Consider the following 13,737-nt stretch of genomic DNA (forward strand, 5'->3'; position numbering starts at 1 on the left):
CATTCTATAATACACCCATCATCATCATCCTCATCATTCTATAATACACCCATCATCGCTATCCTCATTATTGTATAATGCACCCATCATCATCCTCATGTTCATCATTGTCATCATCATCATCATCAACATTTTAAAATACACCCATCATCATCATCCTCATCATTGTATAATACACCCATCATTGCTATCCTCATCATTGTGTAATACACCCATCATCATCATCCTCATCATTGTATAATACATCCATCATCGCTATCCTCATTATTGTATAATACACCCATCATCATCCTTGTCATTGTTTAATACACCCGTCATCATCATCCTCGTCATCATCATTGTAAAATACACCCATCATCATCATCCTCATCATTGTATAATACACCCGTCATCATCATCCTCATCATCATTGTATAATACACCCATCATCATCATCATCATTGTATAATACACCCATCATCATCCTTGTCATTGTTTAATACACCCGTCATCATCATCCTCGTCATCATCATTGTAAAATACACCCATCATCATCATCCTCATCATTGTATAATACACCCGTCATCATCATCATCCTCATCATTGTATAATACACCCATCATCGCTATTCTCATTATTGTATAATACACCCATCATCATCCTCATCATCATCATCCTCATCATCATCATTGTAAAATACACCCATCATCCTCATCATTGTATAATACAGCCGTCATCGCTATCCTCATCATTGTATAATACACCCATCATCATCATCATCCTCATCATTGTATAATACACCCATCATCGCTATCCTCATTATTGTATAATACACCCATCATCATCCTTGTCATTGTATAATACACTCGTAATCATCATCCTCATCATCATCATTGTAAAATACACCCATCATCATCATCATCATCATCATTGTATAATACACATGTCATCATCATCCTCATCATCATTGTAAAATACACCCATTATCATCATCCTCATCCTTGTATAATACACCCATCATCATCCTCATCATTGTATAATACACCCGGCATCATTGCTATCCTCATCATTGTATAATACACCCGTCATCGCTATCCTCATCATTGTATAAAACACCCATCATCCTCATCCTTGTTAAATACACCCGTCATCGCTATCCTCATCATTGTATAATACACCCATCATCATCCTCATCATTGTATAGTACACCTGTCATCGCTATCCTCATCATTGTATAATACACCTGTCATCGCTATCCTCATCATTGTATAATACATCCGTCATCATCCTCATCATCATAATCATCATCATCGTAAAATACACCCATCATCATCATCATCCTCATCATTGTATAATACACCCGTCATCGCTATCCTCATCATTGTATAATACACCCATCATCATCATCATCCTCATCATTGTATAATTCACCCGTCATCATTCTCCTCATCATTGTATAATACACCTATCATCATCATTGTAAAATACACCCATCATCATCATCCTTATCATTGTATAATACACCCATCATCATCATCCTCATCATTGTATAATACACCCATCATCGCTATCCTCATTATTGTATAATACATCCATCATCATCCTTGTCATTGTATAATACACCCATCATCTTCCTTGTCATTGTATAATACACCCATCAACATCATCCTCGTCATTATCATTGTAAAATACACCCATCATCATCATCCTCATCATTGTATAATACACCCGTCATCATCATCCTCATCATCATTGTATAATACACCCATCATCATCATCATCATTGTATAATTCACCCGTCATTACTATCCTCATCATTCTATAATACACCCATCATCATCATCCTCATCATTGTATAATACACCCATCACCGCTATCCTCATTATTGTATAATACACCCACCATCATCCTTGTCATTGTATAATACACCCATCATCATCATCCTCATCATCATCATTATAAAATACACCCATCATCCTCATCATTGTAAAATACACCCATCATCATCATCATCATCATCATCATCATCATCATCATCATCCTCATCATTGTATAATACACCCGTCATCGCTATCCTCATCATTGTATAATATACCCATTATCATCATCCTCATCATTGTATAATACACCCATCATCATCATCCTCATCATTGTATAATACACCCGTCATCGATATCCTCATCATTGTATAATACACCCATCATCATCATCCTCATCACTGTAAAATACACCCGTCATCATCATCCTCATCATCATTTTAAAATACACCCATCATCATCATCCTCATCATTGTATAATACACCCATCATCGCTATCATCATCATTGTAAAATATACCCATTATAATCCTCATCATTGTAATACACCCGGGCCCGGCGTCATCGCTATTCTCATCCAGTGACCGAGTCAGGACATCTACCCTGGCCTGGGCCCAGTTTGCACTCACTGAGTGCCAGTGCAGAGACCTCATCCAGCAGAGAAGCGCAGGGTACTGACTAAGACAGAAACACACTGCGAGACGGAGGGGCGGCTCATGGCTGTCAGACCAGAGCCGTCTTTAATATTGATTGGACCCTGGGCAAAACTTTTCTTGGGCCCCCCACCCATGCAGTTTTGCTCTCCACCTGCTCTGAGACATGCAATAAATAGCAGCTAGACTCAAAATCAGTTTACTGAATCAGATCAGGCAGCTATTGCGATTGGTTGCCAGAGGTTACAGTGTATCATTACCGCTCACTGACTGGTTGCTAGAGGTTACAGCACACATTACGGCTCACTGATTAGTTGCTAGAGGTTACAGCACATTATTTCTGCTAGTTGATTGCTTGCTAGAGATTACTGTGGATATGACCTCAGGGGGGCATGATATACATATCAATGCTGCCACTATTTACATATGAATGTCGGTAATTTACATGTAAACACAGGGTCTGCTGGTGAGCCATCTGTACACAACAATAGGGCAGAGCTGGGCAGCATTAGTAGCAGCACTTAACACTGAGATATTGGGACACAGCACAGGACTAAAACCTCAAGGAACGAGGGAATTTAAACCAGGATAGTTGTCAAGTATGAGGCAGCTGCTTTGGGCCCCACAAAAATGACAGGGCCCAGGGCAGCTGCCCCTTTTGCCCTGCTTTAAAAACGGCCCTGTGTCAGACAGTAAGCTGAGCTCAGATAGGAGGAGAAAGAGACAGACTTCACTGAGCCTGAGGCCCGCAGCGCTGCATTGCTGGATTCCTGTGTGTTTATACCGGATTGTGTCAGGCCTCAGGGGGATTGTTGTGCTTGTAGGAAGGAGGGAACCATTCAATCTGAGGGATGCTGCTTATGCTGGGTGGAACATAGGGGCTTACCTATCATTAAGGAGCTGCACTGCTCAGGCCTTCCACGCGGTCGCACAGTCAGACTCAGGCTGGCAGTCTCAGTCGGTCAATCCGGGTCCACTCCACAAGCAGTGACCCGGGAAACCGGAAGTGTCGTGACAGCCCACAGTCCTCCAGTCCCTGCCAATTAAAATATAGGAAAGGAGGCCAGAGACAAACAAGTCTATGCCTACATACTTTTGCTGATAGGTGTCCCTCATTCCCATCTCTAAAAGTTGGGAGGTATGAATAAATGGGTGGGAGAGAACACATGAAAAGAAACATTGACAATCGCAGAAAAGCTGTCAAAGACAAAGATTTATATGTCTCGTCCCAAAGTTTGCAGAACTTGCCGACTGCACGCCTAGCTTGAAAAGTTAAATGAAGGGCTAGTCATCTCCCATATACTCTTCACTGACATCTTCACTGGCATAACTGCCCCAAAGGCTGCCACCCCTCAGTTCGAAGGAGCTTGCCCCTGTTCCAGAGCAGAAAGGCCCACTTCCTGCATGCCAATCTAATCACCCTGGTGAACCAATAGAAGATGACTCAAAACCTGATGGCGAAAAGAAGACGATTGTCCACTTTCCTCATGTCTTTGATCTTTGCATGTACACTGTTAGCAACTTGTGTAAGAACCTGAAGTATTCCTGCTGTATACTCAGTAACTCCATGTGAATGCTTGGAGGGACTGCCCCCAGGTTTTCCTGGAAACTGGATACCACATGGAGATGGACGTAGTATCACTAAAAAAGACACAAAAGGGATCTTTGCAGGAAAGTGCTGCAACCTCCAACATCCTTCTGTCTGAAGCAACTGCTGTCAGAGGAACTAGTTTTACCACTAGGGACCGCAATGGAAATGAAGCTATTGGAGCAAAGGATGCCTGTATGAGCGCTTTCAGAACAAAGCCTAGGTCCCATGAAGGGAACAAGAATTTCCATGGTGGTTGTATATGGATTACGGCCTGCATGAAGCATTTATTCAATGGAGTTGTATGCCAGACCAACCTCAAGCACCGATTGTAAAATGTCTAGAGCTGGAGACACAGGAGAGAATTCTTTGCTGAGTAAACAGAACAAACTTCATATATCCTCATATGTAGCGTTCATGGTCTTGTAGTCTTTGCCAAGGTCTGAACCACCTCGGATGAGCCTCCATGCACCTCTAGTCCTGTCGATTCAATAGCCAGGCTATTAAGAGTCTCACTGGATTGGGGTGCTGCCATTAATGTTGGCATAAAAGATCTTGTTTGACTGAAAACAGGATTGGTGGCACTGAATGACAACCAAGGCCTCTTTGGCAGGTGGAAAACACCTGTATGGCATAAACGTGTTTTGTCCAAATCTTTTTAATCAAAAGAGACTGGAGGAAGACAAACACCAAAACGGAAAACACCTATGGCATTGTGAATCAACCTTCTATCACTTCACCTTTGTACATTGTTACAAATACCGGAAGCTGTGTGTTCAGAGGACTCTCTATGAGAACTATACTGAAATGTACCATAGAGCCAATACTAGTTGAGATACTTATCGTTGGAAAATTTGTCTAACTGATCCGTTGGTGGATCCTGCTTTCCCGGTAAGTAGACTGCCTTTAACTGCCTGTAAGTGGCTCTCCGTCCAGCGAACAGTTTATGTTACGAAAAGTAACAGGAAAAGACAGACACTTGGTGCCCCCTTGATGGGCAATGTAAGCTACTGCTGTCTTCTTGTCAATCAACTTTACTCGGGCCCCTTGGCGAAAGATCCTAAAAGGCTTGCAATGCTGGAAAAAACTGCCTTATTTAAGTACGTCAGAGCATCTGCATTTCACTAGGCTCCCATGGCCTTGCACTTGTCTCTTCAGACTGGAGGCAGACTGGCATCCGACAGCAGAATTATTCCATCTCCTGGGCACACTGGTGTCCAAAACTCCAGTTCTTGCTAATTTGTGCAGACACAAAGACTTTCTGATCCATAGGCAGCCCATTCTATTGACAGAGGAAGGCAAATTGAAAACCCTCCCCAAGTGCCACTTGGCCCAAGGTAGCACTGGAATGGCTGCTGTAAAATGTCCCAATGGGGACAATGCAATCCCTTGCTGACATAAATGCTGTCTCTATGACTCTTTATACGCATATTTTCATTTGCTGTTTTGGAAAACCTCTTGAAATATTTGGGTATGAAAAACTACTCCAAGATCCTTCATAGCTTAAGAAGGGGTTAACGGCTTTTCCTGTGTTTGTTCACTAGTCGACTGATCTTGGAAAAGGATTTCTAGGACAAGGTTGTGATGCTTTGCCAGCTCCTGGCCTACATCTGCGACAATCAAAACATTGTCCAAGTAATGGTAGGGCCTTACCCTCAAAGACAAATTACTGCCACTACTGCCTTCAAAATGTTCAAAAAGTTTCTTGGTACCGTGCCAAAAAAAAAAAAAGGCAAACATCTAAACTGGTAGTGACAGCCAGTCACTGCAAATCTCAGATGTCTCTGGCGTTACACACTGATTGGTATATGGAAGTATACGTCCGGCAGGTCGATTGACTCTAACTGGTCCTCATGCTGAACTATCGCCATGACTGTTTGCACGGACTCGATCTTGAACGTTTTGTTGTGTATGTACCCATTCGATTTCTTCAAACCCAGACACTAGGGAAAGCTCCTGAAGCCTTGGGTACTAGAAAGAATGGGGAGAAACCCCCAGATTTGTTCTTTTAGTGACACCAGCACTATGGACTTGTTGCATAATTCTTATAATTCTGATACGTAATCTTGCAGTAATTCTTTCTTCTTGAGATCTGTTGGTCATGAATGAAAGGATTTTGTGATTGTACTCCCAGCTAATTATCTTTGATGTTTGTCACCCAAACCCTCCAAAAAACGAGGCTATCCTGGCTCCCACTGGAAGACCCTAGATGGGCCCACCTTCAAAAGACTTTTCAAATGTCTAGCAGCCTGCTCTGGATTGGATTCCATGTACACATGAAGTTTGAGCCCCCTTCTCTGTGATCTGGTAAATTTCACCCTGGCCTATTAGATTTGGCCTCCTGAACCCTTCTGAAGATCGACCGATTTGAGCAAGAAGATGGCTGCTTCCTCTTGTTAGATTGTGACCACATTCTTGACATTTATTCTGTCACTCGCTTCGTCCAGCACTTTGCCCAACAACAACCTCCTATTATGGAGGATGTTACAAAGGGCTGGTGTGGAAGCATCATGCACCCTCCAGTGACGCAACCACAAAGCTCTCATGGCTGTGACTGAATGTGCCAGCCCTAGAACTAGGTCTATTGAAGTCTCGGCCAAAAGTCAGCAGCCAGGTTCAAGTCCTCCTGAACCAAGCCCACTCCTGCAGGTTCCACTTGAAATAAAGGCCATTTCTTAATCCTTTAAACATCACAGCGCTGTCGCTAGGGGATGACCAATGGTGGGTCTTAGATTTTCTGGAGTGTTTGCGTTTAGGGCTTCTGCTCCTAAAATCATGCAGAACACCATACTGCATTCCTTGAGCACTCTTTTGAAGATATGTCCAACGCCGCCCCCTCGTTCCTTCGCTAATCTTCTGTGTCACTGACAGGTGTGGTGAGCTCATATGTGCAAAAAAAAAAAAAAAAAACACGGAAAAAAAACATAATTCTGTCACCAAGAAAAAAAACAGGTACCTTGTCTCTTTAAGACCCATCAGCTTTTATCTACTTAGTTAAGCAGCAGCAGGTGAGGTCAGACAGCCTTCCAGAGGTAGACAGGAGACACAGAATTTGAGACAAAACCAGTCAGACTGTCTAACTCCTGGGAACACACAGCACAGCAGGGGAGCAAACAGCAACAAGTCTTTACCATACAAGAGAAAACTGGCAGGACCGCAGAGAAACCAAATCCTCTGCCGGCTCTAAGACTGTTTTTTTTTTCTTTTTCTATATCAAATAAAAACTTTGTGTGGAATATATTTGACATTACAGAGTCTAGAACATATGCCTTCCATTTGGATAAAACATTGCATCAAACTGACATACAACATGGTGCTAAAAAACAGATAAGAACTGTCGGAGGTTCTAAGACTGTTTAAGCTGCTGCTTAGTGACTGGCAGTCGCTACCCTGGCGCCCGTCTCCCTGCCCTCTTTGACATCATCCACCGCCGCTCTCAGCCTGAAGACAAAGCCTGGAAGCGGCACGCTGCCTATACAGGACAGGAAAACCCCAATGGTGACATTGCAGAGCTTACTAATACCACACCTGTAAAATATTTGTGCTATCTAAGCAACTTTGCCAGCAACCCGACGCGAGGGATACCCAGTTTCAGGATGCAAAGCCGTCCAACATTCTGGGTCTTCCAATTCCATGAGAGGCTGAACATGGAGGGGCGGTGCGGTAGGGGGGATATCTATGCAGCAAACAAAGTACTTACCACTGCAATCCACAGATGGACTGGAGCAGACCAAAAAAAAGAACACGTCAGTGGGGGGCTGTCTTTTATTCAGCTAGGAAAAGGTGGGCATGTGGGCGCCAGATGAGGCTTAACCCATTGTGTGCTGACGTGAGGTATGTCCAGGAATGGGTATCTACACTTAGAAAAAGTCTGTTGCAGCTATGGGGATGTGTGTCTAACTTCAGTGAATATGCACGTGCATACTCTAAGCCAAATATGCACATGCATTGCACATAAATGCATGCAAGCAGTTCGATAAAGCATCTCTACTTCATTGACTGAGATTGTTGGCCTCTCATGACTTCTTTGTGACTTAATAATAATATATATTAGATATATTGTATATATATATTTTTTATATATATATATATTTTTTTGCACATGGTGGTATGGTGAGTGCCATAAAGCAGTAGTGTTGTTTTTACCGTGTTGAGCATAGCTACCAACTTCTTGAGATGGGAACAAGGGACACCTATTAGTAAAAGTATATAGGCACAGGACACACCCCCTGCCACGCCCCACTTAAAGGAGAATTATACAAAAATAAGATTAGTTAAAGCCATGAGTGCTTTTTTACCACTACTATTCCTTTTTTACTGGATTTTGAAATTTACAAATGCAGTAATTAGAAGAAAGGTTTAGCACTGGGAAATATGTTTTAAAAGATAAAAAGTGCATTTTATGTACAACTATAGAGATCGGACCAAAATGTGGGACAAATGAGGAGGAAAGAGGGACAGAGGGACTTTGTTCCAAATCAGGGACAGTCCCTCGAAATCAGGGACAGTTGGGAGCTAGGATGTTGAGATACTTTGTTAAGCATATTGGTGTAGAAAGGGCCTCTTGCTACCCCCTTCAAAGTATGCCTCCTAGCTTGCTGACTAGTATCTTAATCCACAATCTTACTTTGTGTATTCCTTATTATCCATATATGTTTTTGCAAAACATGCCTTACTATTTACATTGTACTTGCATCTGTACTCTGCTTATCAGCTATCCTCAACCTGAAGAAGATTTATACTAAATATTACCTCTTATACAAATGTCACAACCAAAGGCCACAATCCCCCCCAAGAAAAGAAAATGTCTGTCCTGCCTGTAGATTGGTCCAAATCGCTGGTAATTCTCCTCCATGAGATGATGAATATTGTGAAAGCCGTCCTTTCTAAAGAAGTGGTATAAGCCACTCCATCCATTCCTCCAGTCACCAGGCAGTTGGTCATAGGGCAGGGGACTTGTTCCACTTTGGTTATGGATCATTGAAGAGCTCTCACTCACCACTAAGTGGTAGTTCAGCATCCCAGAGCTAGAGGGAAGAAGGCACAGTCTTCGAGAGAGCATCATGGTGTCTGTCGGTCAGAGGGCACAGGAGCCTCTCTTATAGAGCTGTACAAAACATGAAGGACACAAGGAGGAGAGTTAGGGACATGGCCATGAGCAGAGGAAGATTTCAGGGCTACAGCTGTACACAGAGCAAGGGGGAGCTGTCTCCATGAGCGATAGCATACAAATATTTTAATGTTTAAAAAAAATAGTTTAAAAGGCAACAATATAACGTCATTTACATCGTTCAAAGGAGATAAATCCATTTCAGTTTTTTTTGCTTATGTCTTTTTTCGCTTAAATAAATTCCAAGGCATCTGTCAGCTTTCTTTGTGCTAGGTAAAAGTTATTTTAAAGCAATAGACACTGAAGATAGTAACTCCCACGTCTTCCTTACATCTCAACTGTATTATTAGGTAGATATGAAACATCAGCAGCTGTTCTCTAAGAAAATACGGTGTCTCTTGTTGATAATATTTTTATGGTGATTTAATAGCCAGTTCTAACCAAAAAAGTACTTTTTAGTTATTGAAATAGTTAGGAAAGATTCAAACCTCTGTCAGCTTTTAAAATCCATCTGGATCCCTGTTGAACAAATTTCCCCATTTTGTCTGACAACTATCACCCGAAGGTAAAGCAAATTTCATAAGGCGCAAAGAACAATAATAACCTCACAATGTTTCTGAACATTCCTTTTATATGTTTTTACTGCTATTTGGGTTTTTAGTTTCCCTTTTTTTCAGTCAAATACTTTTTATTGAATTTAAAGTTTCTAGCGTTGTAGGATTTCTCTTAATTTCCTCTTCTGTTTGACACCTATCAAAAAGGCATGTAGTGGAGTGATTTTTTTTCCCCCTAGCTTCCTGTTTTGTCTGAAAACTATCCCATAAATGTGAAATCTACCAAACAGGGATCCTCACACAAATAAAAAGTCGATAGAGGTTCTAACCTTCCACACTTGGTTCAGACCTGAAATTAAAAAAATAGTGTGCAGCAGTTTGGTTTTAGAGTTTGTTCACATCATAATGTGTGTTGATTCACATTGCGTTAAAGTGGTTGTAAACTTTTACATATACCCATTTAAGTAACTGGGTACAAGTTTATCTGCAGTCTTCTCTTCTCTGCATCTGTTCAAAGTACAGACTTTATAAAGCTTGTCTGAACTGTCAGAAAAAAATGGGATGGATAGCTGAAATTATATACCACAAAGCTCAGTGAGGAGAGCTCTGAGAGCTGATTGGACAGAAATGACACACCCCTTCACACAGCACACAGGAACAGAGCTGAGGCTGTTAATCAGCTGGAGCTCCCTCCCCTGTCACCATTTTTCTCTTGCCATCAGGAAAACGTATCACAAGTGACTCATGCTGATAGCAAATGAAGAAAGCAACAGGCAGAAATGACACTGCTCTTAATTGGGACAAGTACACACTATAGATGGATATGCTCTGTTCATATTTCATGCCTGAGGTTTACAACCACTTTAAGGGAAACCAGTCATTTTGTATGGGCCCTCAACATAGCACAATACATAAAAAATTGGTATGCTATAGCACAGGTGCTTTTTTTTTTTTTTTTTTTACTGTATATGTATTTTGGGGTGCCATGGAGAATAAATGGCAACACACCGCAATGCACATGTTCATCATGTTGGGACAACACAGATTTTCACATGTTCTGTGGTGTGAATGAGCCCTTAAAGTGGAACTTAACTGCCGTTATCCTCCCGTATATTTCCTCCCATTTACCTGTATTGCTGGGTTATCTTCAAAACACATACTCACCCCCATAGCAAATCCAGCGTTGTCCTGCTGGGATCCACTGTTCCAGTGACATACCGTATTTTTCGCTCCATAAGACACACCTGAGAATAATACTCACCTAGATTTTAATTTAGAAGAGGAAAGCAAAAAAAAAAAATATTCTGAACCAAATGGTGTACTAAAATATTTACCAGTCCCATAAAATGCAGCCTTACCAGTCCTATAAAATGCAGCCTTACCTGTGCCAAAAAAATGCAGCCTTACCAGTCCCATAAATGCAGTCTTACCTGTGCCAATGAAGTGCAGCCTTACCAGTCCCTAAACGCAGCCTTACCAGTCCCATAAATGCAGCCTGACCTGTGCCAAAGAAATGCAGCCTTACCAGTCCCATAAATGCAGCCTTACCAGTGCCAAAGAAATGCAGCCTTATTAGTCCCATAAATGCAGCCTGACTTGTGCCAAAGAAATGGGGGAAAAAGTGCGTCTTATGGAGCGAAAAATACGGTAGTTTGGCTGCCTTGGCCCTCTTTAGCTGATTGCCTCTCCTAGGTTCAGACAGCCAGCTTGCCTCCGGCAGCTCTGTATGCCTGGCCCTATAGCTTCCTGGGAAGTGTGACGTGAGTATCCCAGGAGGCTAGAGGATATAGGAAGCGTCAGTCTGGTCTATGCCAAAATGGCGACATGGGGTGTGGCTTGAGGCAAAGGAAAAATAAACGGCTTTTCATGTCATGTAATTATTGCCTTCAAGCTATACACCAGACAAGTAAATACATAGAAAAAAATACATATATGGAAGCTGTTTAACTGACAAAGGGTTTGTATTTCTTTCTATACAGTTTTGAGACACAGCTTTGCCACACAGTACAACCCTGGCTGACAGGGCTAAATACCTGTTTTTTTGTCCACTGCAGTTAAAACCCAATTGAACCCTAAAAAATACAACTCTGCCAATAGCTTCCTTGTGCAATATAACAATAAGTGAGCAGAGCTCCGCGCTGAGTGAAGGAATCTAGCGCTGACTCTCCGGGGGCTCACAGGGGCTCACTTGGGCTTTAGGCCATTTTCACACTAGTGCAACACAACTGTTGTACAGCTGTCATCCTACTTTGCCCTGCGACATCGGCCCTACTTCGGTCCTACTTCCATCTGACTTGAACTAACAGGATACAATTTTGTTCTGACTTTGGGATAGTCCGGCTTGTCCCTTTACATGAATTCCTTTTCCTGCTGCTGTAATCACCATGTCAGATGTCACAAGTCGGATGGTTAGGACGAGGATCTGAATTTGATCCGACTGCATTGATATTGAATGGGCTGAAAACAGACTAAAGTAGTGCAGGAACCTTTCCTAAAGTCAGACCGACTTGTGTTGGACCAGTTAAGACAGCTCTCATAGGGAACCATTGATTTGAAAATCTCATGTGACATGTGTTCCCAAAGTCGGAGCATATGTTGTACCAGTGTGAACCGGGCCTTAGGCCACACTTACAAGTCTCTTCACCAGCCTGTGACTGGACTATGAAAGAAGAAGCAGCAGGTTGATGTGCTCACTTCTCTGTTAAGTGTATTTGAGTCAATCTGCGCTTACCCAACCATTCAAATACATACCTAAATAAAAAGGTGAAAAAAGTATATGTATAATCCCACACTTATAAACATAAAAACATGCTGCTATCTCTAAAAAAAATAAATACTTAATTTTAACTTAAATTCTAAACATGCAAGAGATGCGCAAATTATGTAAACACAATATGAAAAAAAAGTGTACCAAAAAATAAGTAAATATGTGCAATAAATATGAATAACCATGTGCAATAAAGGAGTAGGTCACTGCAACATTAGTTAGTGAATAAATAGGTCACTGCAACATTATAAGTGAACCTTAATAAACATCCCATGTGAATACTAGTAAAATAGTGAAAACAAATGTTCACAAAAATAATTATATCAAAACATAACGTTCAAACTGCAACAAAGTGACCAAGTGAAAAAATGAAAAAATAGCACTTGTATGAAAACAAGGGGATGCCGCCTTTCACTCAAAAAACAACTTGATTGGATACTTCAATATACATAGATATACAGATATATACAGAGATACACATAAAAGTAGCCAGTTGACCTCTTACCAAATAGGATGGACCCCAAATTATAAGGGTCAAGATCGCCTTGTGTCAGCTATACACTAGATGATTTCCAGCCAATCTACTCCGAACGGTCATTCATCAGCTCTCCCACGATAGAGACACCAAGAGGGGATAATCATACAGCATACTCCGGCATCCACAGCGATCACCTGTGAGGTTTCCACCTTCACTCCTTAATTGGGATAGCGGCTCTTTTTGTTGGTTAATGGGGAGGGGTGGGGTTTTTCTGTATACAACACTTGCCTTTTTTCTCCAAATAAGAGCTCCTCCGAGAGTTATTTAAAATAGTGTGTTTGGAGAGAAAGATAAAAAAACTTGCACAGCACAGAAATGTAAAAAAGCAGCACACAGCGCTTGAGCTCTCAGGCTAACCAGCTGATGTGTATTGACGTCACTGGGTTCTCTCCAACCGACGCGTTTCCCTGTAAAAAGCATCGACTGGGAAAGGAGATACCCGGGACATCAGTCACCACGCTACTTATAGAGAGCAGGAGTGACACCAGAAGCTCAGAAAAATCTACAGCTACTCAGTGTGACATATACAGTGATTACTTCGATGACTTTTTTAAACAATAAACTCTAAGCACAATGTCACCCGTAATGCTTTTAGCATAGTAGATTGAGAAAAAAATCATATAAATAACTCAAACAATCCATCCTAAACAGACTAACATTGTATACATTTGGAAGCTGTTTCATAGTCATATGTCATATAACAACAGCACCAATACATTTAAAAACATTTGC

General features: G+C 41.6%; 1 protein-coding gene across 1 annotated transcript in view; it reads right to left on the reverse strand.

Annotated features, from left to right (window-relative positions):
• CYP11A1 (cytochrome P450 family 11 subfamily A member 1) overlaps nucleotides 1-13,366 on the reverse strand; it is a 126,363-nt gene extending 112,997 nt beyond the window's left edge. The window contains exons 1-2 of the mRNA XM_073619074.1: nucleotides 12,973-13,366; nucleotides 8,854-9,143 (exon numbers count right to left, since the gene is read on the reverse strand). Of these exons, the coding sequence (XP_073475175.1) occupies nucleotides 8,854-9,101 (248 nt within the window). The 5' untranslated portion in view covers nucleotides 9,102-9,143; nucleotides 12,973-13,366. The remainder of the gene's footprint in view (nucleotides 1-8,853; nucleotides 9,144-12,972) is intronic.
• Nucleotides 13,367-13,737: the final 371 nt, after the last annotated feature.

Source organism: Aquarana catesbeiana, linkage group LG03, assembly GCF_042186555.1.
Source record: "Aquarana catesbeiana isolate 2022-GZ linkage group LG03, ASM4218655v1, whole genome shotgun sequence".
NCBI lineage: Eukaryota > Metazoa > Chordata > Amphibia > Anura > Ranidae > Aquarana > Aquarana catesbeiana.